The 25688-nt window shown below is 33.4% G+C and overlaps 1 protein-coding gene and 1 long non-coding RNA gene across 3 annotated transcripts; both read right to left on the reverse strand.

Annotated features, from left to right (window-relative positions):
• Window positions 1-7429: 7429 nt before the first annotated feature.
• LOC132304147 (uncharacterized) lies at window positions 7430-16124 on the reverse strand. 2 transcript variants are annotated; one of them, XM_059801709.1, is made up of 8 exons: window positions 15813-16124; window positions 15656-15733; window positions 15506-15574; window positions 13503-13577; window positions 12377-12442; window positions 10375-10983; window positions 9643-9714; window positions 7430-7943 (listed from the first exon to the last, which is right to left on the reverse strand). In XM_059801709.1, the coding sequence occupies exons 1-8, from the start codon at window positions 15921-15923 to the stop codon at window positions 7710-7712; spliced, it is 1314 nt and encodes a 437-aa protein (XP_059657692.1). In that variant the 5' UTR covers window positions 15924-16124; the 3' UTR covers window positions 7430-7709. The 2 variants fall into 2 exon arrangements, with proteins under 2 accessions (XP_059657692.1, XP_059657691.1); XM_059801708.1 differs by lacking the exon at window positions 13503-13577 and having other exon boundaries at window positions 15813-16122.
• A 6642-nt stretch (window positions 16125-22766) lies between these two features.
• On the reverse strand, window positions 22767-24456 carry LOC132304148 (uncharacterized). The gene is made up of 2 exons (XR_009481511.1): window positions 24156-24456; window positions 22767-23919 (listed from the first exon to the last, which is right to left on the reverse strand). It is a non-coding gene; the product is annotated as an uncharacterized LOC132304148 (long non-coding RNA).
• Window positions 24457-25688: the final 1232 nt, after the last annotated feature.

The raw sequence follows: 25688 nt of genomic DNA on the forward strand, positions 1-25688 counted from the left end.
TAAAGGGGAAAAAGTGCAAAAATCATTGTCTGCTCACCTTTTCAGAGTCATATTTCTTAATGTGCAATTACCATTTCAAAATCATACTTCTTCATGTGCAAGTTAAATGCAGGGACTGAAAAGGGATGATTTTTTATGGGTTTTAAGTTTCAGTGGTCACTATCAGCTATATGTCTCTGATGTGGTATATTCTATGAAGAGTTAATTAGTAATCATAGAGTTTTTAATTTGCACAAAGTAGTTCTTGTACCCCACATATGACTTTTAGGACAGTAAAGGTTTCTTTAATCTCATGAGATTGTAAAGTATTAGCTCTAGGACTTGCACATTGATTATTTAATTACCGACTTGTCTATAATATCTTGAGATGATACAGCCCCTTGAAGATATTTTGGGCTTCTTGTTATATTAGCTACACCTGTCCTAGTTTAGATTAAATTTGCAGTGCTTTATGGTCATTTAGTTTAAGTTGGTCAATTGGCCATTATATAGGTTTATCTGCGTGCCTCAGATTAGATAAAAGATGTAGATATTTTAGATTGTATTAATGTGCCATTATTGGTTTATCTGCTTGCCTCAGATTAGATAAAAGACGTAGATATTCTAGATTGTATTAATGTGCCATTATAGGTTTATCTGCATGCCTCAGATTAGATAAAAGATATAGATGTTCTGGATTGTATTAATGTGCCGACCAAAGGTGTTATTTTTTTCCTGTTTTTTCCTATTCCCTTTATTTTCAAAATATTCTTACTCAAATTTAAGTTTGCCAATTTGTTTGAGATCATTTTGTTTACCATAAATAGTATCTTTTATACTTCTATTTGAACGTCTAGCTCCACCTCCACTTCTTCAAAATACTATGGTAACACTTCTATTAACGTGCTACACTGACCTTACAATGACTTTGGTAATTATTATTTTTTCTTAGTTGGTACTCTCGTACACACACATGCCTCATAAACAATTTCTCATACCTCAATAACTTTTGTTCCTTCAATTTTGATTTAAAAAATAAAGTGGGAATTTGCACATCTAGCTACAGGAGAAAGGAAATTCGGTGGTCAGTTTCCTCCAAATAATCGGCCATATCTCTTGGTGTAATATAACAATGGACAGTTTAGCTTTCGCCACAACCTGCAAACCACACAAACTTAGCTAAGTTCCCTTTGGTCGACATATATGTGGATGAAAAACATTTTAAATTCTCAGTGTTGTTTGAATTTTGGTTGGTTTAGGATAAGATGATTGGAGGGTTTTTCCAAGGAAAAGTGTGTGGTGGTAACAAATTCTATATTTTTTTGTTTGTTGGATATTTTTTTTCTGTAAACATATCCATAACTTTAACTACTCCACTCAACAAACATACAGTGTAATCCATGTTGATGAGAAGGCCTCAAGGCTTAGCCTTGAAGTAATTTGACCTGTACAAGTGGTGGATCATGGATGTCTCTGTCTAAGCATCTCCCAACACATATTCCATGCTTTTTATACACTTTCACATTCAATAAAATTGTGTTCTTTTAATTGAGATATTTATAGTTTTGGAATATAACTCTGCTAGTGCTGAACCAAGGATCGAAATTTTTTGATGTGGTCCTAAGCCTTTTGAACTGTTATCTGCTCTTGTTTGTTTTGTTTTCGGCTTACCTGGACAGATCTGTTGTTTTTCTCCGGCTAGATCTCTGATCTAGGTTGGTTTTGGGTTTTTTCCCGCTTAGATTTGATCATTTTCTCCTTAATTGGATCTTGTGCGGGGTTTTGTGTGTCGGAGCGTCTCGTGGTTGTAGCTTTAGAACGATTGTCGTGCTGATGGCTAGATCTTTCAGTCTCTCCAGTTTGCTGAGTGTTGGACTCTGTTTCCTTCACAAATCTAGAGACTATTCTTCATTTATTTGCTTTGCTTCAAGATTTGTATGTCTTTTCTGACTTGACTTTATGCCTCTGTATTGCTATCAGGACTTTAGGCCTTTAAGCCTTTGAATGACAAATAAAAAAATAAAAAAATAAATAAAAAGAATCATGAGTGTTGTATTTTGTAGATAAAGGCATTTAATTGAGCGTTGGTGTGTTGGAGAAATTGGCAAAAAATCAGTTTGTACACATTCTTAGAAGTGAAGCAGCTAGGTGAATACGGAATAGAACTGCTAAATGAATTTTATATGAGTTGAGTACGAAAATCTCACGAATATAATTCACATGGTGAGAACCTTTAGAAAAGTCGGGGAAGCTGGCACTATTGCAGTGTTTTGAGCTTTCTCTTCTTATTATAGATTTTTTTTTCTCAGTTGGTACTTATACGCACATGTTTCTACTGAGATTCGAGCTTCTAACCTTTTTTTGAAAAGTAGGAGCCTACTAGGCCACAGCCCTATTGATTTCCATCCTAGATTATTTTATTATCAGTTGCATTTTTGTTCATGAAAGGCTGCTAATTTTGGCTTCATCTCTCCCTTTCACAAATAGATCGTCGCCCGTCAATCAAGATTAATGTAATGTATGGCATAGAAAGATTGCGTAAGGTTTAGGGGATGACATTGTATTGTAGTGGTGGATTGACCCTTTTACAATAGAATAAATTATGTTTTTACATTTGTGATGACTTTCTTCTCTGTTTCTTTTCTTAGTAGTAATTATATTTGCCATGTATATTTGTGAATAGATGGAGGACAAAAAAAGGGTCATTATTTGTGTGTATTCAATATCAACAGATGCAATTGGCTGGTCCAAAATGACTCTAGTACCAAAATGTTTTACAAGTATGAAAGTTTGCTTATTCCATTCTTTGAATATGTATATGCGCTTTAAGATTTGGTATATATATATACCTGTTATATTCATCTCTAAATAAAATGAGATATTTAGGATACTAAGGGCTTGTTTGGTTTGTAATTCTGAAAATAATTTTTAAAAATTCAGAGAACAGAAAACTGTTTTTTGATAATAATAAAAGACAGTTCTCTGAAAATAGACATTTTTATAATTGAGTTTTCATAAAGCAATTTTCAAAAAATTGAACTAAGCAAAAAAAAATTTATATAATTTTCTATTTGCAGTTTTTTAAAAATAAAAAATTATTGTCAAAATTGCAAACTAAGCTGACCTAAGTAACCTTTTGTTATTCTACTTTGTACTTAGGATGTACTTTACTTTCAGTTTATTCAATAAGGAAGTAGAATAGTAGAGTACCTATGTTAATATTTGGCTAATTTCATGGTTGAATGATGTCTTCTGTTAAATGTCATTGATTGACAATGTCCAAGCACGATGGTTGAACACGCACCTTCACTTTTCTTACTATTTTTATGCATCATATATTTAGTGGGATTAAAGGAATTGTGATACTAATTACTACGTAAATGACATTGACAGAGACAGCATATCGCAGTCGGCAGTCATCATTTGCTCAAAGCATAGCACTCAAGTCTCTTGTCGATGCTAGTTCGGTTTTTATTCAAGATAGAGTTTTCTATTGAGCACAGCTGTTGGCCTAGTATTGTGTGTGTGTGTGTGTTTATCATTAGTTTGTGTGCAATTTCTTCAACAAAGTGAATTATGAGACGCTTAACAAAATGGTATGTCGGGCTCAATATTTGCGGGGCCCACATGGTGTTTGTCTGCGAAGGAAATGCAATCATCGAGGACCACCTTGTTATGGAACCCAGTGGTTTGGCACTTGCTGGGTGTTTTTGAATCACAGCTTCTCGGTGCTTACCCTACCCTAAAGTAGATGGTGTTTGTTGCCTTCTCCTTGGAGAGCGGTTAAATCCGGCTTATCTTGTTGTCCTTTTATAAGCCGAAAGTTTACCGGTTCAAAACAAATAAAAACAATAGTTCAAGGTTCCGTTTAATATGCGTTTATTTTTTGTTGTTTTTGTTTATACAGTGTCGATTTTGACAATAAAAACATATTTGGTGCGACCTTATTTTATTTTACAACGTGCTATCGTGAACAGTTGTCCAAAACTAAAACACTAAAAAATTAAAACTATATTTTACATGTTTCTATTTCCGACATTTTCACAGTAAAATTTCGTTCCCAAATGTGCTTTCGATTTTTTTCTAAAACACTCTTATAATAAAAATATTGTTTTTGTTTTAACCAAAAACAAAATGACTGAAACAAAGCGTATGTCAAACCAGTCCTAACCTTTCTAAGACCTTGCAAAGTTTACGTGAATACTGATTTGATTTCGTTACACTTGTATCCATATTGATTGATACAAACTTGAATTAGTTACACCGCGTTGTGTGCGTGTTTGATAATTGCATCTGCGTGTGAACCATGATGCGAATCTGGTTGCACCATTAGGAAAGCAACTAGACGACTTTTTGATGTGTTTTTCAACGGCAAAGAATGAATTAGGGACAAGCTTGAGGAAGTCCCAATCTAAATTACCATGTTCACACTTGCAACTACAGGCTGTCATTTCTAACTTATCCATGGTTAATGGTCCCCCAGTAAAACCCTCTCTTTCTCAAATCGTGGCTCTCCAAGCAGAAACGTAATCAATTCAATAGCCACATACCTCCCAGGCTGCCACTGACCCTACCTCTCCTTAGCATCCAAGCAATCTAAGCATAGTGTTAGTATGACGATGTGAGAGACTTGGAAATACACATTTATGTATATATATATATATACATATGTATACTTTATCCAGCTAAAAGACTGAAAACTCTGAACCAAACATATTTTGATATAACCCCTCTGATATAATCTTTTAATAAAATTGACTAGAATGATTGTGTGGAGAGGATAAGAACTATATGGGTGGAAGAATTTATTTTCAGTAAATTGGTTATGAAATATTTATAATCTGAGATTTTATTCAAATTTAATTATTTTTTTATATAAAAATTAATTATAGTTATAAGAGAAATTTCACTGTTAAACACTGAAAACAATGAAAAGTTCATTATGCCCTCCAGCCTAACATTTATATTTATATGTTTAGAATTTTTTTTTTTTTTTAACAAAATGAAATATTATATATATATATATATATATCAATAAATTTAAATGGTCTCCTATGTCCTCCAACTCTGAATGAATATAAAGAGATGAGTCTTGATAGAACGATAAAAATGTTTTATTGTGACTTTAAAGTCATCTGTTCAAATATAATAATAATAAATAAATAAAAGGTCTCTACACGGAGAGATAAGAGTACGTCCAGGGACGGACCCAGCAGGGGACTAGGGGGGGCAGATGCCCCCCCTGAATTTTTAATATTTTTATTTTATACCCTAATGTTTTTAAAATTTATGAAAATGTCCCCCCTAAAATTACAATTTGCCCCCACTGGATTCTTTTTTTTAGCATTTTATACTTCAAATTTTGATAATTTATGAAGATGCCCCCACTATAATTATAATTTGCCCCACTGATTTTTTTTTTTTTCATTTTATACTTAAATTTTTTTTTAAAATTTATGAAAAAACCCTATTAAAATTACAAAAATGAACCCATCATATAATTTTGTACCACAAATTAAAAATTCGCCTCCCCTCACCAAATTTTCTGGGTCCGTCACTGAGTACGTCCATCTAATCCTTCCTAGACTCAAGTGCACTGACTACTGAGTTTGCCCTATGTAACTCTCAATACTGAAATTAATGTCATATTAAATCATTTAAAATGTTAGTCTAGTAGTAGTACTTTCTCGTCTTTTAAAGTAAAAAGTCGAGGTTTAAATGTGTAACTCTAACATAAGTACAAAAATCTAGAGAGTGAATTCAAATATGTAAGAATCATGGTCTCTCTATATGAAAAGGGAGAAATTTTTTTTTTTTTTTTACAAGATAAGAAAGGTTAGAAGTTATATTAGTATATGCAGAGATTCGAAGTCTGACACTTCAAAGTCCATCGAAGGTACTAATTCACTGAACTATCAAGGTATTTGCCTAAAATTCAAATGTAAAAGACCCCATATTGTATGCTATAAAAGCCAAAAAGGATGTTGTATTTATATAAAATATCACCATATAAATGATCTACTAAAACACAATTTATTAAAAGATAAACAACAAAGCACTCAGTGATAAGATATTGTGGAAGTTTTTAATAATATACACATATACGTATTTGTTTTGTGCACGTATATATACACTTTCCAAAAATGTTAATGGAAAGGTACAGCTGGTCAATAATCTCTGCACAGGAGGAGCTAACTTAAAAAATCCATAATGTTAAATTCAAAGCAATCATTATTGCTCAAAATGAAAGCGAAGCGTGTTGAACCAAAAACAAAAACAAAAAAACAAATATCATCAATACACAATCGTTGATGGACTAGAAAATTTTGTGATTGATGGACTCAGAAAATTTTGTGAGGGGGCGTTTTAATTTATAGATATAAAATTATATAATGGGTTCATTTTTGTAATTTTAATAAAAAAAAAAATTTCATAAATTTTAAAAAATTTAACGTATAAAATGAAAAAAAAAAAAATAAATCAGTGAGGCAAATTATAATTCTAGTGGGGAAATCTTGATAAATTATCAAAATTTGAAGTACAAAATTTCAAAAAAAAAAAAAAGAATCTAATGGGGCATTTTTATAAATTTTTAAAAAATTAGGGCATAAAATAAAAATATTTAAAATCCAGGGGGTCCGTGGCAGTACACAATCATTTACTTTGCCAAAAATATTCTCTGTGGAAAATATCATCCCAAGTTTCACTAGATATTTTCCAAAATCACTTTGTATGTCGAAAGTATCTTTTAAGCTTTCCCTAGATATTTCATTTGAATGGATATTCTTTCAATGATATTTTGAAGATATTGACGGGAAATTTAATGAGAAAATATATATAAATTTCAAGAACCATATGTGTGAAGCACAAAAGTCCCTGCTTTTTATGGTTTACAAAAGGCTGCTGGCTAACTCGATATATATATATATATATATATATATATATATTATTTTAAGGACTAACTCAGAAAATCTTTTACCAAGAAGGACGGGAAATGTAACCCAAAGTGCTGCTTTCTCATAATATCAACCCAAACGCCCTTTAATATATATATATATATATATATATATATATTATTTTAAGGACTAACTCAGAAAATCTTTTACCAGGAAGGACGGGAAATGTAACCCAAAGTGCTGCTTTCTCATAATATCAACCCAAACGCCCTTTAATATATATATATATATATATATATATATATTATTTTAAGGACTAACTCAGAAAATCTTTTACCAAGAAGGACGGGAAATGTAACCCAAAGTGCTGCTTTCTCATAATATCAACCCAAACGCCCTTTAATGAACATGTAAGATATGGAAGCTAAGGCATGTCAGGATAGATCCTCACTAAATATTCAGTGTTCAAATTCATGAAGTTGATATTTGGTGGAAGTAACGAGATACAATCAAAACATGATATAGAAGCGACAAAAGAACGCCCTAGACAGATCAAAACGGCAAAACATGATCCATGTATCCGATCCCAAATAATTGGAAAAGACTTTCTTGAATTGAGTTGCATAGAATGACAAATCATTGTACATCAGAATAAGTTTTTGCGAGCTATGAACATCGCTAAAACTAGTGACTTGCACCAGAAACATGTCATAGTCCAAACATAATATGTGCTACTACTGTTTCTACAGCTTCCGGATATGATTTATATCATATATAAAAACTGCAGTTACAAGGAAATAATATGGTTCGATTTAGTTCCTTGAATTTCAAGCTTCAACACTCTGACATCGGAAATGCAGATCCAATATTGTCTCCAAGGCGGTAGCACTTGATATTAACAAGGTACGGACCAAGCTGAACGTGGTTGTCCTCCCCACCCATGAAGAAACAAAGCGTATACAAAGCTACTTCAAACTCTGGGCTAACACCAACCAAAGTACTCGAGACAGATTTCAGAACACCATTCCATTCGAACTGAATTGTAAGCAACTGAGTCTCTGAGTCAGGCTGCAAATTGACACAAGCGAAAAAAGAAAAAATTACAGCAAGGACAGATTACAATTTTAGTATACGATAAACAATCCTGAGATCTACATGAGATATATAAGAGAAATCAACACCTAATCCCAGTTCAATAGTAAAAACCATGTAGGTTCCTTAAATTCTGCTGATTCTAATTAAAAAATGTACCCCAATGGAATGCTCCTACCTAAGTGACAAGTGGGTATTCTTCTAGAACATCAGACATATTTAGAGTTTTTTTTTTTGGATGGGACTAGAGATCAGCACCACTTCAAGGACCCTCTCCAAGATATATGTTTTTGTGTGTGTGTGTTCGGGAGTGGGGTTGCCAATGCGAGACCCGAATATCTCCTAGGTGGAGGAATAGCAACGCACTTTTTCTGAGTGACACGACTAATATTGTGGGTATAATTAATCCCAGAGATAGAGGAGCACTAAACGGGAAATACATCCCAAGAAAATTCTATTGATCTCCCACATGGAGGGAATTGCTTCCTTTAATTTTCTCTGAAAATATCAAACTGAAATAGGTCAACTTGTAAGCTACATTCATCTCATCTCATGTTATGCATCCTTTCAATAACAATTGCACATAACCCAAGTCCAGGACTAATTTATCAGCATTTAGATACACCTTTCCTGTTCATCCATTGAAACAAATGGAGCCTTAAATTCATTTGAACCATTTGTTTATAAAAATTATTAACATACTATAAGGAGATGAAAGTTCTACATAAAAGTCTTGGTAGTCCCCACCAATTCAAACTATTGACCTCAAAAAATATTTTGCAAATAATCTGCAATAAATTAGTAAACTTTGACTAAGGACAAAATTTAAGTAACTCCCAAGTCCCAAATACAGGCAACTTTTTCATTGAATGCTTATGATCTCATTTTTAATATTTTAAACAGCAGTAACCTATTAATGTTGCAAATTCTTCACAAAAAAAAAAAAAAAATGAATTATTAGCACTTTTCATACTAAGATAATCTACACGCTTAGATGTTCTTCATGTATTTACTTCTTGATCCAATTCAAAATAGCTCTTTTGCAATGACTACACTTGGGGTAGCAAATTAAACCCAACTGGCTGGGATCCCTTTCACACAATCAAGCCACAAAATTTGTTAAATGCTACGCTTTTTGTGGCAAAAATAAAGCATAACAGCACAAATATGACACTGGTCCAACTCTTATGCTACACTGCTATTATTGATCTCTTCAGTTTTCATTTGTTGCCCTGGTCGTGAGAGTTCTACTTAAGTAAGGAGCGCCCTTAGATCTTTTCCTTTTTATACTAATAGCAAAATAATTATAAGATTTTCATAGCTGTTATATCTAGTATGTGTGAATACATAATTGCATGAAAAACACTTAATCCTATGGAACCAAAGTAAAATGACAAAAGGCGAGCTCATGCAGCCCAAGAATGAAGTGAATTCCCATTGTGATAGGGCAATCATGTTTCAATCACTTCAAAAGAAACTAAGTGAATTGTGTAGAGATATACTATAAAAAGCCCATTTGGCTGTAGAGACTACAAGGAAAATAAAAGAAAATTTTAAAATTTTACGAATTGGGGTCAGAATGGTGGTTGTAACTTGTAAGATTCCAAATTCACTCTTAATTACCTTAACCTTCTCAGAAACCAAATTGAGCATAAGCAAGTATGAAATTACTTACCGTCTCCCCACGTCTTCTAGGGAAAATATAACCTTGATAGTCAACTCTCCCTTTGGCTTCTTCCAAGTAGAACTGCAAAAGAAAAGATGCATAATATATTAAAATTAGTTGTTGATGGGAAAAATAAATTACTACAAAAAGACTAATTAAATAAAATATATATATAAACTAAACAAGCACATACATAGCAAGAGGGAACTGTCACAATTATCATAAATTTGAACATTCAAATAGTAACGTATCTAAATACAATCCACTGATTGTGTGTTCTCTCTCTCTCTCATCACCTCCAGGCACATCACCTAACACTACCTTCTTTTTTCTCATCATGTAGTAAAATTGATCTATCCATATACATGTACTGTTTCGACACTAACCTAATCCACTGTGCAATTTGAATCCACTAAATAAAGAAAACGTAAGCAATTGCAGTCATAAAAGTTTTTGAATTCCAATTGATTATGATCAATAACTAACATGAGGTTCTTTTAACAGAGAAGATATTGGGTGCACCGGGTATACCACATCATTGAGCACACCCAATGAAAATGCACCATATCAGTTTGTTGTCAGCATTTTTTACAAGTATGTGGGACAAATTTCATTGGGTGCTGCATTTCATAGGGTGGGCATACCAATGGCGTGATATGCCCACCGCACCCAATATCTACTCCTTCTAACACAACTGGATACTATTAATATAAAAAGAAATAAATGTAACATGATACACACCTGAAGCCAGTTATGGAAGCCTGACACTTCTTGCTCCCCACGTTGCTTGATTTCTCCAACAAAAACATGTTCAAAAGCAGAAGAACAACCATATGTACCACCTCGACCATACAGATCAAACCAAAGACCTGTCATAAATCTTTTAAAATCTTGAGAATCACCAGATACAATGCCCTTGGAAGAAAGATACTTGTGGAGATATTTTATTGGTGCAGTTCTGCTGATCTCTTCTATGAATGCGGCTTGCTCTTGCCTCTCCTGAGAGGTGACAACTTCTTTATGCCCTTCATGTGGGTTGTAATTATCTAGAAGAGAACAGAAACGAGAATAAGTAGCCCTCCTGAATATGTCTTTGCTCAACCAGGAAAATAGGCTTCCTTGTGCCATATCTTCCTTTTGGTAAACCTTCTTCCCTTCTCCACAATCAATCTCATAGTCTCTGCCAGGTATTAAACGGTTTAAGTCAAGTTCCCAGAGCTTGCTACAAGCTTTTGACAGGTCCGCAAGCTCATTTTCTGAGGGTTCTATGTCAACACCATATTCAACCTCACTAGTATATTCTTGCTCACTAGCGGGGCGTTTGTAATTGTTCCAATTATCCATCTGTACCTGTAAATGTGTGTTGCCAAAGTATAGCATGAGAATTAAACTGCTACTGTTGACAAATTTCTTCGAATTCTTGAATTTTATGGTCAAAGAATTTAATAAGGGAAATTCATAGTTTAAAATATCATTACTGTGCATTCAACCATCAGCTGTCAGGCAAATGCTGAGGAGGTGTAGACATCTGCTAGAAACATGGATTTCAGACAAGCAGTGTCAACTTTCCAACAGCTTAGTTTCTAGTGATATCTCCTCCCCTTTCCAAATGGAAGGTTGAAGGTTTAAGTTCTCATAAGGGGCAATAGTGGGTGCACATCTTACCAAAAAAAGAAGAAGTTACACAGGTTAATTAACACTACACAATTACATTTCTTGGAGAATAATCATAGACTTGAAATTTTTATAATAATTCTGCCTTTAGCTCAAGTGTTTACTCAGTCAAGTGGTTGGCCACTGCCTTATCCAAGCCTCCCATCAGTTACACACACACACAACTACAAATTATAAAGTTAAGCTAACCCCAAGGGGTTATAACAGGATAGTAATCTTAAGCCAGTAAAAAGTTTTATGAACTATAAGATTAGACGTTTATCATCATCGGTTAAAGCCAACTGGAGATTTTCAACAAATTTGGGCTCAAATCTTCAGTGTAACTTGAATATCTTCTTTAGACATCTATGCCATAATTTTTTAACCCATCATTAACAAAAGGTAGTGCTATCAATACTTCATGACTTCATCTAACTTTTGCATGACCAGAAAGCTCCAATAACTATATTTAAATTCCAAAATTCTCTGCCCACCAAATTGTTCCATCTCACAATACAAATAATAAATCATAAAACTACTGCAAGCCTGCAATATTATAACCTTCTTTGACAAAATACTGTAATAGAAACTGCAAATCTTGGTAAATTATATTGTTAAAGGAAGTGCTTAAAAATAAAGAAAGAAATAATCACACGCTACATTCAGTAGTCGGGCAAAAAATGTTAAATAACTGTACTTTCTAACTTACAAAGTGCTTAGATCCACATTAAGTACGCCCTATAAGCATTAAGAAGTCTCACTAGTCTAATTTGACCAATTATCTGGCTAAGCATCAATCAAGGCACCACCAATAGCTGGAGCTAAAAAACATTGAATTCTCATAACAAAATCTTCTTCGTTTCTTCTTCTTTTTTTTCAGAACATCTTTTTATCTTTTTCTATAGTCTCTCTCTCTCTAACAGTCAAACATTCACAACTTTGTCTGTGCAACTTAACAAACCAGTGGAATTCCACATCCTGGAACCTCAATCAAATGGCTACAAAAACAATGTTGTCATCCATGTCACAAAACGAATCAAGCAACCAAATGAATTTTAGTGTGCCTTCCATGAGTTCAATTAGAATATACCTTTTGTGGTCGCTGTTGAGGCTTTTTGCCGACAGTCTCCCAACCATCATTATTCTCCTGTCCCTCCTGTACATATTCCACCAAATCAAATTTTACAAATGACACGAACTAAAATGTTTCACCAAGAGATGTGATTTGACAGGCTAAAAAAATAATAATAATAAAATCCTTTAAATCTTATAAAAATACCTAGGATATGTATAATAACACAAAGTTTTGTAACACATGGATTACACCAAGGATAGTCCGTATTCATATACAACAGTCTTAAATGATATAACGAAAGACACAAAAGGCATTCCAAGGTGCATATTGTTTGCTGATGACATAGTGTTATTGGATACTTCTAAAGAAGTTTTCGGAACAATATTAGAGATATGGAGGAATACAATAGAAGCGAATGGACTAAGAACTAATAAAACTAAAATGGTATTGAATGTAAATTTAATAAAATATTGGAAACTAATAATATAACAATAACAATTAAAGACCAAAGGATTACACAAAATAATAATTTTTGATATTTGGGATTAATAATACACGTGATGGGGAGATAGAAGATGATGTCAATTGTAGGGTAAGATGAGGATGGACAAAATGAAGACCTGATACTGATATTCTATGTGGGGGAAAAATAAAAAATAAAAATAACCCACGTAAATTAAAAAGAAAAAATTTATATGATGGTGGTAAGGCCAACTATCTTATATAAGGCAGAGTGTTGAGAATTAGAAAGGTAATAAGAAAAACGCACTCATGTAGATGAAAGATATAAATGACTAGAAGATATAGAATTAAAAATCAAAGTGTGAGAGAGAGACTAGTAGTGTTTATTGGTAATAAAATATGCAAAAGTGGGCTTAGGTGGTATGAACACATGCAACGTAGACCCTAGATGCACCTGTGAAAAAAAGAAGATTAGTTTACAAAGAAGGTAAAAGACAACAAGGCCGACCAGAACTAACTTACTAACTTGGGATGAAGTAATTAATAATGATTTTTTTAGAAATAAAATATAAAAGGAGACACGAATTTTAATAAAATCGAATGGAAAAAAAAAAAATTCACGTGGCTGGCCCCCTTCGTACTTTAACATGAGAAATTAGAGAATCAAAACAAAATCAACCTTTTGGTTCCAATGGCTTTGGTTATAATTTTGTGTCCCACCATCTTCACCCCTTCCATACCCCTCATGCACAGCCTGCATTTGATACATTGCTTAGAACTTGCACCATTAACAGATTTCAAAAATGTATCCAAATAGCACAAGGTTAATATAGCCAATTATACAATGATAACCATATCACCGAATAAATTATTCGGAACAATACATAATATATTGCTTAACTTGCACCATTAACAGATTTAGAAATGTATCTAAAAAGTACAAGGTTAATAAAGCCGATTATAGAATGATAACCATATCACCGAATAAACTATTCCGAACAATACATAATATATTTGTATTATGCGAATGGTTGTAATCTTTTCAATAACAAAGAGGAATAATTCTTTCACTACCGCTTCTTCATGAGTAAAAAACAAACATGATCACATAAGGATCATGACCTTTTGTGTAAACCTATATGAAATCCTTCAGTCCTTTTTGTGAATGATCATATAATGACCACCTTTATAACCCTCTAATGTTTTTCACCATCAAACTTCAAATGGTGAATACTCCTTTCTTAACATGATTCATTTTTCCAAATTTCAAGGCAATTACAAGAACATTGTCTTAGTGTTTAATCGTGAACTAGTTACGCATACCAGTGACATACAAGTGCAATGTGCAACCTAAATAATACTAATCGTAATAATATTAATGATAATAATAAATGAAATTAGCAAAGTAATATTATTAAAAATACTGGTCTGCTACAAGTAACACCTGTTCACGCTGGTGCCAAATATCTCATAAAATAGTGGAATTGCAATGTTTTAACTTTGCTGTAATTGTAAAACATAAAGACAAAAGATGTACTTCAAATTATTGATTCGCTAACTCACACAAAAACCCTGGCATGGAAGATCGGTATACACTAGCTGTGAAAAAATAGTAAATATTCATTTTTGAGTTTTAGCAATTAAAGGTATTGCCGTTTATTTCTTAGTTTTGAGTTTAGCACATACTGAATCACCCACCTAGCATGTAATTCAAAATGCACACACACAAGTCACAGCTTTATCAAGAAAAACTCACACCTGTCTTCTTTACCTGAGTGTCATAGAACTGGGTATCTTTCCACGTTTTGGCAATTCTTCAAGACTTTCCTTCTAGTTCAAATTTTTAGTTTTGAAGCAATAAGGGACCTAAACTAAACAAGCCTTTTATGATAGGTTGCCAACGTCACAACCAACATAAGCTCATCACAAAAACCCACCAATATGTTTATCTGTTGATATTTCATGTCATCCTCAATTCTTTCCATCACAGTCGGAAACAACTTACTCGGTTTACACTCTTCCTCTTCCAACTATTAAAATTACCAATTGCTTTACTAATAATACTTTCAAAAACCTACATACATTCTAACAAATGGAGATTCAAATACTAGACAATAATTCATACAGTAATTCCCTTTATCCCTCATTTAAGAAGCACAAGCCCAGAGTAGTCACAAACCTGACTACTATAAGCCACAAAATGAAGTGATCAAATCCCCACAATTTAACAAATGGGGATTTCCAATTTGAAACAACACTTCATAAAGAAAAGATATGCATTCCCTATTTAATCAACACAAGCCTAAATTATCCCTCATTTAATCAACACAAGCCCAGATTAGTCACTAATCCGACTATTACAAGCCATGAAGTGATCAAATCCCCAGATTTTTACAAATGAGGTTTTTCAATTTGAAACAACACTTCAAAAAGTAAAGCTATATATCCCCTATTTAATTTAACATAAAACTAAATTATCCTCATTTAATCAACACAAGCCCAGATTAGTCACAAACCCAACTACTATAAGCCACAAAATTCAGTGATCTAATCCCCACATTTACCCACACTTTTACTGATGGGGATTCAAATATATTTAATCTAACACAAAACCAAATTGGTCACAAACCCAACTACTATAAGCCACAAAATTGAAGAAATCAGAGAAAGAAAAAGATTAACCTTCTGGGGTCGCATTTGAGTCCATGATCCACCTGTTTCCGACTCCTCCTTCCTGCCATAGTTCTGTTCCTGCACAATCACATCCACATTTCATCACATAATTCCACTAGAATTTCAATTCCATTTTCACTACCAACACCTAATACCAACCTCTCTATTCCACTGATTGTGTTTATATCCATGTGTACGGTCATTGCTCGATTCGTCGTCCTGTTCTCCGGACACGACCTGCGCATTATATCATCCATCACTACTGAGTCCAAAAAAATGAGATCAAGTAAGGGGTATCCCAAAATGGGATGCTAACCTCCGCCCAAGTGGATCTGGACCGTTCATCACGGGACTGAGAGTCGGTCTCTGCGTCTCTGTCGTCGTGACCCAGCGCTACATTGAGCAAGCCCTTGATCAGACCATCCATTGCAGTGATAGTATCCGATTGTTGAAAGAGAGAGAGATGTGGGGTGATCCAATCCAAATCGCTGACTATATGACAATTATGATATCCGTTGAATAAAGTTATTGTTGATGGCGGGTAACGGCAGTGTGTAAATGTTAGTTGGTGTGGGTTTTCATGCTTTTGCCGACATGTTAGGATGAGACATCTGTCGACGAGTGGGTGGTCACCTTTTGTTATAGCACGACAGTATATAACTATTGGTTTTTTTTTTTTCTGAATCCAAATATACGATCAAAGTGGTTGTAGCTAAGGATAAGGATCTGTGGGTCCCTACGGACTCGTGTCTGGTATTTAAATTGATAATACAATCATTATTATTATTGGGGTTTGATTGGTATGATCGGATCACTACTTTTTTTTATAAACTAATCAAATTATCCTAATTTCTCATTCAGCTCGAAAATAAATTTAAAAAAGTAAATATATGGTATTACGTTCATCTATTTGTGAAGAGAAAAGTTTTATAAAACTTTTTTAACATACCTTCTCTAATTTTTCATCCAAAATTTTTATTATATACTTCATTTCCAACAATAAATGCAAAGAGATTCAAACTCTCAAGAAATTTTTTTTTTTTCATGGAAAAGATATCCCCACACCTTACAGCTGGTAAGTTTAAGGGTTCGGTCTAATTACAATCTAACCTGTATATCTTCACGAAAATTATTTACCTAAATGCTCAAACCTGAAATTTGATATTTCATGAAGTATTAGGGCCCGAGTTCTCATCAGTAAACAAACCCTACGAGGTTAATCAGGTTTTTTAGTTGAGAAGGCCCATCCAATGGAGCCATGTTGTTGGGCACTGACCTAATATGGAATAACCGGCATTATTGTTATTATTATTTTTTTGTTATACTACATGATTGTAAAATTTTAAACACTCCACTATTGCTCGCACAATTTTTATTTTTCTTGTTGCTTTCAGTAAAAAAATAAATAAATAAAAAAATTAATAAAATCAATTTAGATTAGAGTTGTGTAAAAGTTTGAATTTGCTTGTTGCTGCCACTATTTGAAGTCAGTTTTTTTATTTGGGCTTCTCTCCCTCATTTTTTTGTGTATGGTTACTTTTTGGTTTTGTTTAACACTTGCTTCTATAATTCTATTTGGGTCATAACCATAATTTGGAGTATTGTTTACAGTATTGGTCGCAATATTAGTCGCAATTACGGTATATGGTATAAAAGATTCAGATAAAGTCAGCATAAATTGGCCGATACGAATCGCGTATCGACCAATATACCGTGTATCGAATGATATGACGAATCATGGTCATGACCCGGTTCTATTTTGTTATATTGTTTGATGTTTGTTTTGGTGTGATATAATTTCTTCTTCTTATAAATTAGAAAGTATATACATTAGAGTGGCTGGGCTAGGCTAAAGGCAAAGCATATTATAATTGTTCGGCTGGTTTGGGCCATTGAGTTTACCTTCCGAAAAATATATACCTTGTCTACATGATGTTCTCAACGAGATTAACGGTGAGAGCCTGAGAGGTATTTGCACTTCAACTTTGAACGGTCGAGTCTAAAGAGTATCCAACACGCTGATCCACGAACCCCCTATTGCCTAAAATCTAAAACAATATTTACAAAGAAAAAAAAAAAAAAAGTATTTAAGACATTAAACTCTAAAAATGATGGCAATAATTTTTTCAATTTGGTTACTATTTATCTATTTTTTAGTTTAAGGTCATTGTAAAGTATTTTTTTAACTTTGATCACCAAAATCTAATTTTCCTTATAAAATTTAATGTACGCAAGCATTGACTAGAGCTCTGCATAGTATGAATAAAGTTGAGTTTTAGAGTCTTTCACATCATGTTGTAGATTGTGTAATGTTTGATCTAAAATCTCATAGAGCTTATAGAGATTTGTAGGGTGTAAAAGATTTCAGAAGAGTAGATAGTTTTGTAGATGTGTAGTTTTGTAGATGTGTAGATATATTCACATATGTGTTGGAGATATATTCCCATATGTATATATGCTTTGAAGATTTGTAGGTTGTATTTTGAGAAGAGTAGAGAATTTTGTAAATTGTAAAAGATTTTAGAAAAGTGGAGAGTTTTGTAGATGCTTAGATATTTACATGTGTGTTCGAGATTACAGAGCGTTGATATGGAATAGTGGAGAGCTTGTAAGTCATTTAACATTTTAGGAGCTTAGAGAGTTTTGTAGATTGGTGGAAATTTGAGTGGAGAATTTTAAAGACTATCTTAACCATGGGTGAAACATCCAAGTCCTCCATTAAGGAGGAGAATGCTTATAAATAGGTGAGAATGTCATTAGTGAGCTCCACCCTCTAAGAGTGAGTTAGGTTAAGGTAAATACCATTGCCCATTATTTTGCAAGACTTAGGCGGTTACAGAATAGATTAAAAAAATATTAAAAGATCTTCATAATGACAATTTGGATGAGATTCAAAAAAGATTTCGAGTGGTGTGTTCGAGTACCGAGTTGTACAAAAGTGTGCAGTGTGGCCAAGTTTGAATTTATAGAATGTTACTATCACTATTAACTATTAATATAGTTAGAGTAAGGATCGTCCTAAGGGAAAAGAATCGTGTTTTGGAATCAATTGTTGGATTAGTAGGTCGAATGATCAAAAGAGAGTTTGTTGGTTGAATTATATTACAATTTAAACAAAATAAATGTAATGTAAAACAACTAAAACAAATAAGGTATAGAAAATATGAGAGAGGAGTCTTAGGTCATAGAGTTCACCACTAAGCATTACCTTCCTAGACATTCAATATTTGATGGATTAGGGAAATTGTGTGTTATAAATGAAAATGTGTGCCATTAATTGAAATATTAACATGGATGGCCAAGTAAGCATACATTGTCTAATCAATCTAGTAAATAACATAACATATCAAGCCATTAATCCTTCCATAAGTCCACAATTAATCCACACTCAACAAATTAGAGAAATATACCACTTACATCCATAAACATGGAATATCAAACAAAAAGAATGAATTGTCTACCTATCTAAGAAAGTAAGACAATTACACTGCAACTAAGCTAGTGACATGAAAGTTAAACAAATTAAACTAAAGAGGTGGCACAATCCATCAAGAAATAAGTATGAACCATCAAATAAACCACAGGAGTAATCCATTCAAGCCCCATGCCTTGACCACCACTAGATTCATAATATCAACACACATAGACATGCATCAATGTCATAAAATCTAGAGATAAACACATGAACATCCATTCTAGCATATATAGATATATGGATAGAATTAAATGATAAATTGGAAGTATTAAACTATACAAATCATGTAGAAACAAAATTTATATATATATAAGATGTCAAGACAAGAATTACAATACAAATCACCATTATTTACAAAATATCAAAGTCTATGAGACACTATCTCTAGCCCCAAGAGAATGGTTTAGCCACTCATTGATGTTATCATCCAACCCTCAAGGGCTCTCTCCATGGTAGAATTCATCATCTTCTGCTTGTGTTCTTAGTAAAACCCTAGATAAATGGAAGAACTTGCCCAAATTGTATGTTTTCTCTCTAATCTCTAGCCAAGTCTCTCTCTCTAACTCCCATTTCTTTTCTCTAAAAATAGCTAAAATCCTTATATAGGTAGTTCAAATGTCACATCCAATGGTTAGACCTCGTGCCAAGGACCTCCAAATGATTGCACCACAAGCACACATTTAATTGGGCTTGAAATCAACTTTTCATGCAATTTGAGGCAGTTCGATTGATCACATGGTTGCTCGGATCGATCGAACCATGGTGGCGCACTTTTTGGATAAGGACAAAGCTGAGATATTTTTGGAAAAAGGAAAAAAGTGATAGATGGGGATAAGATCAAAAAGGGTCGATCGATCGAATAGGAAATTTTCTTGAGGATAAGAACAAAGGGTTCATCCATCATGGCAGGGTTGGAACGATCACAGTGTGATCGATCTAGCTTGGCTCGATCGATCAGAGAAGGCTTTCTTCACCACTTTGCTTCCATTTAAATGCACATTTTTCAGCTTATCATCGAGAATGGAGTCTTGTTGGAGCTTGCGTCAAACTGTAAAATCCATGCAAACATTAAATCCCATATAACCTAGGAAGTGAGCATATTTATAATCGGAATAACATAGATAATAAAAAATATTTATGATTGTTTCACCGTAAAATGTTTTTCTAATTTTATTTTTTTATTTTTCGGTATTTGCAATAAAAAATTATTTTTCATGTAAATCATTTTACCCTAAATGATTGAAAATGACTTATCAAAAAAGTTTTCGTAAGTCATTTTCCACATGCCACTTGGGTCATCTAACCATTCTTATTCTTATTGAACCCTATGTCACTCTAATAACTAATTTTTTTCAGTCCTTCCAATCTAAAATTTTAATTTTCAATCTTTTCTCTCTCATATATAGAGAGAGTGATAGAATCGAGGAAGAAAGGAGAGAGAAAGAGGGACATAAATTTGGGTTGATCGAGTAATGGATTTAGGTCGAGAGCATTGTGGCACAGACAGAGTGGAGAGAAAAAGTAACGAGAAAGAGACAGATGATTTAGCGTAGAGAGAGAAAAAAAAAAAGTAGAGAGAGAGAGAGAGAGAGATTGTGATGGTTTAGGAGGTATTATTTTCTGTTGGTGAGGAACACTAAAGAAAAAAAGAGAGTTAATTATGCGTATTATTCTTGTTAGTGACAAATACTAAAGAAAGAGAGTTAATTATGCATAAAAGTTGATCAAAAAAATATTTTACTTATCATTGTCAAACAACAAAAAATAAAAAATAATAAGAACATTTTACATAAAAAAATATATATATATATATATATATTTTGTTTAGAAAAATATTTCACGTCCAAACAAACAAAGCTTATACTCGTGCGTAAAGTTGAACTAGAAAGATTCCAAACTAATGACCGACACCACTAATCCCGAAACCATGTAATAAGTAGTTACAATGCCAGCTGTTCATTTAGGAAGTTGATTGCTAAATTTATATTATATAAAAATAAATAAACAACGAAGCCAAAAATAATAATAATAATAATAATAATAATAATATATAAATAATCAACCAAACCTTTATAACCTGTATAAATCACAATGCAAAGTCTTTGACCTTTTAGACCTAAAGGAGAGGATAGACAGTAAGCCTTGGTGGTACTATATTAATGGAATGGTCCTCTTGTTAGTGAATGCAAATCCTTGTTGCCTTCAGCCTAACCCACCCACCCACTCAGACTCGGTGAGAACATCCTTAATTTTGCTCAAATTTTACTCATTGACCCAAATTAACTGACATTTATAATAACCTATGACTTGATTTGGTTAGTGGTAATAGCATAAAAGGAAAATAAATAATTTTTTTTTTTTTTTAAACAGTTTAAGAGTTTGGATAATAGTAAAAGAAAGTTTTGCGGGAAAACTTACCCTTCTCCTTTTTTTTTCTTTTCATTTTTTTTTTTTTCCTCTCTCTCTTTAAAATAAACTGTTTAAGAAATGATTTTTTTATGTTGCAAACCTTCCATGCGCATAAAAAGAAAATCAATTTAAGATCACTAGATATTTTCTTTTGTTCAATTTTATTAGACGATTTTTTAGATGAAATTATTATGGAATATAACTAGAGCTAGAAAATTTGAGTTAACCTCCGAGAGAGTTGATGCTTCCAAATGAATCCCAACTGAATGCATCCAATGGTGTTGGTGCATTCGAATACCAGTTCGGCTCTCGATTTGGCCAACCATTTATCTGGAAAATTACACCATCCCTCTAACACTAGGAGTCGTGATTATGGCACTATTACAGTGACATGCCAAGAAAATGAGTTCGCTGAGAATAGTACAGCTCATGACCATGACACACATATACAGTGACATGCCAAGAAAATGAATTCCATGACCTTCCAAACAAAGAAAAAATAAAGGCATCCCTTGCACCATTGTCCAAAAGAGTCAAATAACATCTTTAGATGGGTGGATGGGCAATGAAAGATACATCAACCATTCTGATTTGTTAGAGTCACAATCAAAAGGTCCACAATAATTTGGTTTCATTGACCATAATGCATTTCACACCCATCAAATATCAAATCAAGTCCATGAACTTTCAGAGGAAGGAGAGAGCAAACTTTCTCCTAGAAAGTAGGGTACTTTACTAACTTGATAATTTCCCTACTAGTTGGCCACTTTGCCTCCATCTTGTGAGGAAATTCCCTTCCCTCTGTCTTCTGAACTTCCTTCCCCATTCAGTAAAAGGAAGCACAGATACCAATTGAATTTCAAAGCAAAGAGCAATGGACACTACCAAACAATCATAAAAGAATTGAAGAAAAAGAAGTTCTAGAATCATGGAAAGGAATTTTCTTCTCTTCTAGGAACTTTCTCATTATTCAATATAATGGTGACACAACAAGGGGAACAAGAGAAGAAAAGGTACAACACACCACCAAAAGGAGCTGTTCTTTAGCTAGCATATTCATCAAATTCAAATCTCCAAGGCACATTTAAATTAATGAATAGATCTGATATCTCAATACCTTTTCTTTTAGGAGGTAAATGAAATAACACTAAGGTAAAATCTTAGTGACATTCTTTTAAAATTTGAGTTTTTGAGTTTAAAATTTATAGTGACATTATAAAAACTAACATAGTGCACAAGGATTCCATCTAAGGAGTATCTGTTGTACGTGGTCATCCTTACGTATAAAAATATTATTTTTGATTTCGAACTCGTGAAAAAAAAAAAAAAAAAACAAACAAACAAAGACTTTTTTATTTTGAAACTTGTAACCTCCATATCATGTGGTAAAAAATAAATAAATAAATACCTCCATATCACAATAGAATAGGAAATATACAAGCTTTCAAAAACAGGGGTGAAATGCTGTGCAATCCCCTCTGATTTTCTTGTACTGCGAGTAGATTAAACTTTTGCAAAAATGGCGCTTACACTCCCTGTCAAAGTTAACAGAAAATATACTTTTACTATTATACCCTTTCTTTATTTAACCCATTCCTAAAACATAGTTGATGGTATACATAAAAACTGACTTGACCCAATGAAAAACTGACATTTTATACTGAAACAAAATTATTTAATAACTTTTAAAATAAAATTTTATTTGCCCCTTTTTTGAGTTCCACGATCCAAGAATTAAGAGTCTATCCATTCAAGAATCCATTGGGGTTGCATCAATGGAGGATTGCTTGAAAAGTGAAAACCATCAAATGCATCAATGGAAGGGAGTAGGGAGCGCAGAAGGAAGAAGAGGCCGGCTGGTGTAGAGAGAAAAAGTTAGAGAGAGGTGGGAGTGGGGAGCTGCTAGCTGCCTCTTACGATTGCAATAAACTCGGCGTGTTCGAATAACTGCGCTCCGTGGGTTTTTTTTATGCCGTTTTTGTTTTTATTCGGCTAAATCTGCTCTTATTTGTTTTGTTTTCGGCTCATTTGGGCAAATTTGTTATTTTTTTCGGGTTAGATCTCTGATCTAGGCCGGTTTTGGGTTTTTTGCTGCTTAGATTTGATCATTTTCTCCTTGATTGGATCTTGTGCAGGGTTTTGTGTATCGGAGCGCCTTGTGGTTGTAGCTTTGGAGCGGTTGCCGTGCTTAGGCCTAATCACGGTTCGGATCGGTTCGGTTTGGGGCTAAAGATCAAGCCAAACCGGTCTCTACGGATTGGTGTAAACTGAAACCGAACCGATTCGTGGAGGCCTTCAATCCGAACTAAACCAATCCGTGAAGTAACGGATCGGATCGGATCGGTTTCTACGGATTGTTGTTAGGGTTTTGAGCTTGATCTCTGGTGGTTTGGCTCTTCTTCCATTTTTTTTTCTTCTTCATAAACTCGCACTACAGCATGCGAGATCATCATTGTTGACGCCATCAAAACCGTTGATTCAGCCTACCAAATCAGATCGCGTTTGTGTGCGTATATATATACACTGCTATGACGAAGGCCTGTAGATTCAATCACGTGAATAGATTGTTGGAATCAGAGAAATGGATTCGAATTAGTCAAAAATTAACTCTGAGATTAACAAACAACTAAAAGAGGCTGGGCCGTTTTTTTAGTTTTTTTTTTTAAGAAATTGAAATTATTTAAGTGTTAATCTTTGTATCAAAATTGAGCAATTGAAAAGAAAATAGAAAGCAGAAAATTGGACGAAAAAGACGCATCTGATAAGATAGTTTACCTTCACAAACTCAATTGTTGGTGTTTTTTACTCCATCACCGGAAAAGAGGTAGAAACAGAGGTCGCCGTTGTTTCAAATTTGGTGAACAATGGATTGAGAGATGTTGGATTGAGAGGCTATTGTGAGGCGAGAGATTGGAAGGCGAGAGGAGGAAGACAGAGGCCAAGAGAACTAGAGAAGGGGGTGAAGACTGAAGAGAAGAGGGCTGAGGGAGTGGGGAGGCACGACTGAAATGAGATAAGAGATGAGAGATGTATTTGGGAGCTAGGGTTAGGTTACAAGAATAATGAATAAAAAAAAATACGGCATATTCAATGTTGTGTATATATATATATATATATATATATATATATTATTTATTTAACGGTTCGGTTCGGATTGATTAACGGTTTGGATTGATAACGGATTGGTTAACGGTTCGGATCGGTTTTTTCAAGGTCCAATCCGTTAACCAAACCATGAATACTAGATTACAAATTTTCTAAACCATCACCGAACCATGAGATCTAAAAACCGAACCGAACCACACGGATCGGATTGGTTCGGACTGGATTGATGGATTATTTGCTCACCCCTAGCCGTGCTGATGGTCAGACCTTTCGGTCTCTCCAGTTTGCTGCTTTTTTCCATGGTGGTTCCGTTTGCAGAGTGTTGGGCTCAGTTTCCTCCACAAATCTGGAGCCTTTTCGTCATTTATTTGCTTTGCTTTAAGATTTGTATGTCTTTTCTAGCTTGGCTTTATACCTCTGTACTGCCATTGTTCTTCATTTATTTACTTTACTTCAAGATTTGTATGATTTTTCTGGCTTGGCTTTATGTCTGTGTATTGTCATTTTAGCTTTAGGCCTTTGAGCCTTTAAATGACCAAAAAAATGCAATGTTAATGGTGGACCATGTGTATTCACAGTCAAAGAAAGAAAATAGAATTTCGAGAGGTCTTAGACAAATTTTCAAATGCGAGACCCTTTATACATAAGATTTCATTTTCACATGAGTAAAAAATTTATATGAGTGCAAAATTTACATTAAAATAAGACGATAAGCACATAAAATATATTAAGGTTGAAAAAACACAAAGCAAAAATCGGTTTTTGTGCATTATAAAGAGCACAATTCAATTTACATTACAAAAATTTAATATATTCAACACAACTTAGTCACAAAAATCAAATTTAACTTCATATCAAAGTAAATGTAATCGTCTTACATTTTGAGATACAAAATTATAAATTAAGTACCCTAATCACTATCATAATTTTGTTATATGAACTGGACTGAGTTAAAAATATGACAGAAGATTGCATTCATAAGTTAAAATTTTGGTTATTTGAACTGGGCTCAACTATCATGCATGCACGTGGGCACAAAACTAATATAATAACAAAACAAATTAATTTCTTATTTAAATATAAAAAAGTCATTTTTTCTTTTGAAGGAAAGGGATAAAAACAAATTATTTTTACCATAGAAATTATTGTATTATATATATAAATTAATATTATAAGTACATGTTTATTGTCAAAAAAAATTTA

The sequence above is a fragment of the Cornus florida genome, unplaced genomic scaffold (assembly GCF_030987335.1).
Source record: "Cornus florida cultivar Cherokee Brave unplaced genomic scaffold, ASM3098733v1 CherokeeBrave_3.0.0_Hap2_Chr04, whole genome shotgun sequence".
NCBI lineage: Eukaryota > Viridiplantae > Streptophyta > Magnoliopsida > Cornales > Cornaceae > Cornus > Cornus florida.

Coding starts and splice junctions, on each gene's coding strand:
- LOC132304147 (XM_059801709.1), bottom strand. CDS start 15,923: ATGGATGGTCTGATCAAGGGCTTGCTCAATGTAGCGCTGGGTCACGAC. Junction 15,734..15,812: donor CCAGATCCACTTGGGCGGAG/GTTAGCATCCCA, acceptor TATAATGCGCAG/GTCGTGTCCGGAGAACAGGA. Junction 9,715..10,374: donor GCTTCCATAACTGGCTTCAG/GTGTGTATCATG, acceptor TTTCTTTTGCAG/TTCTACTTGGAAGAAGCCAA.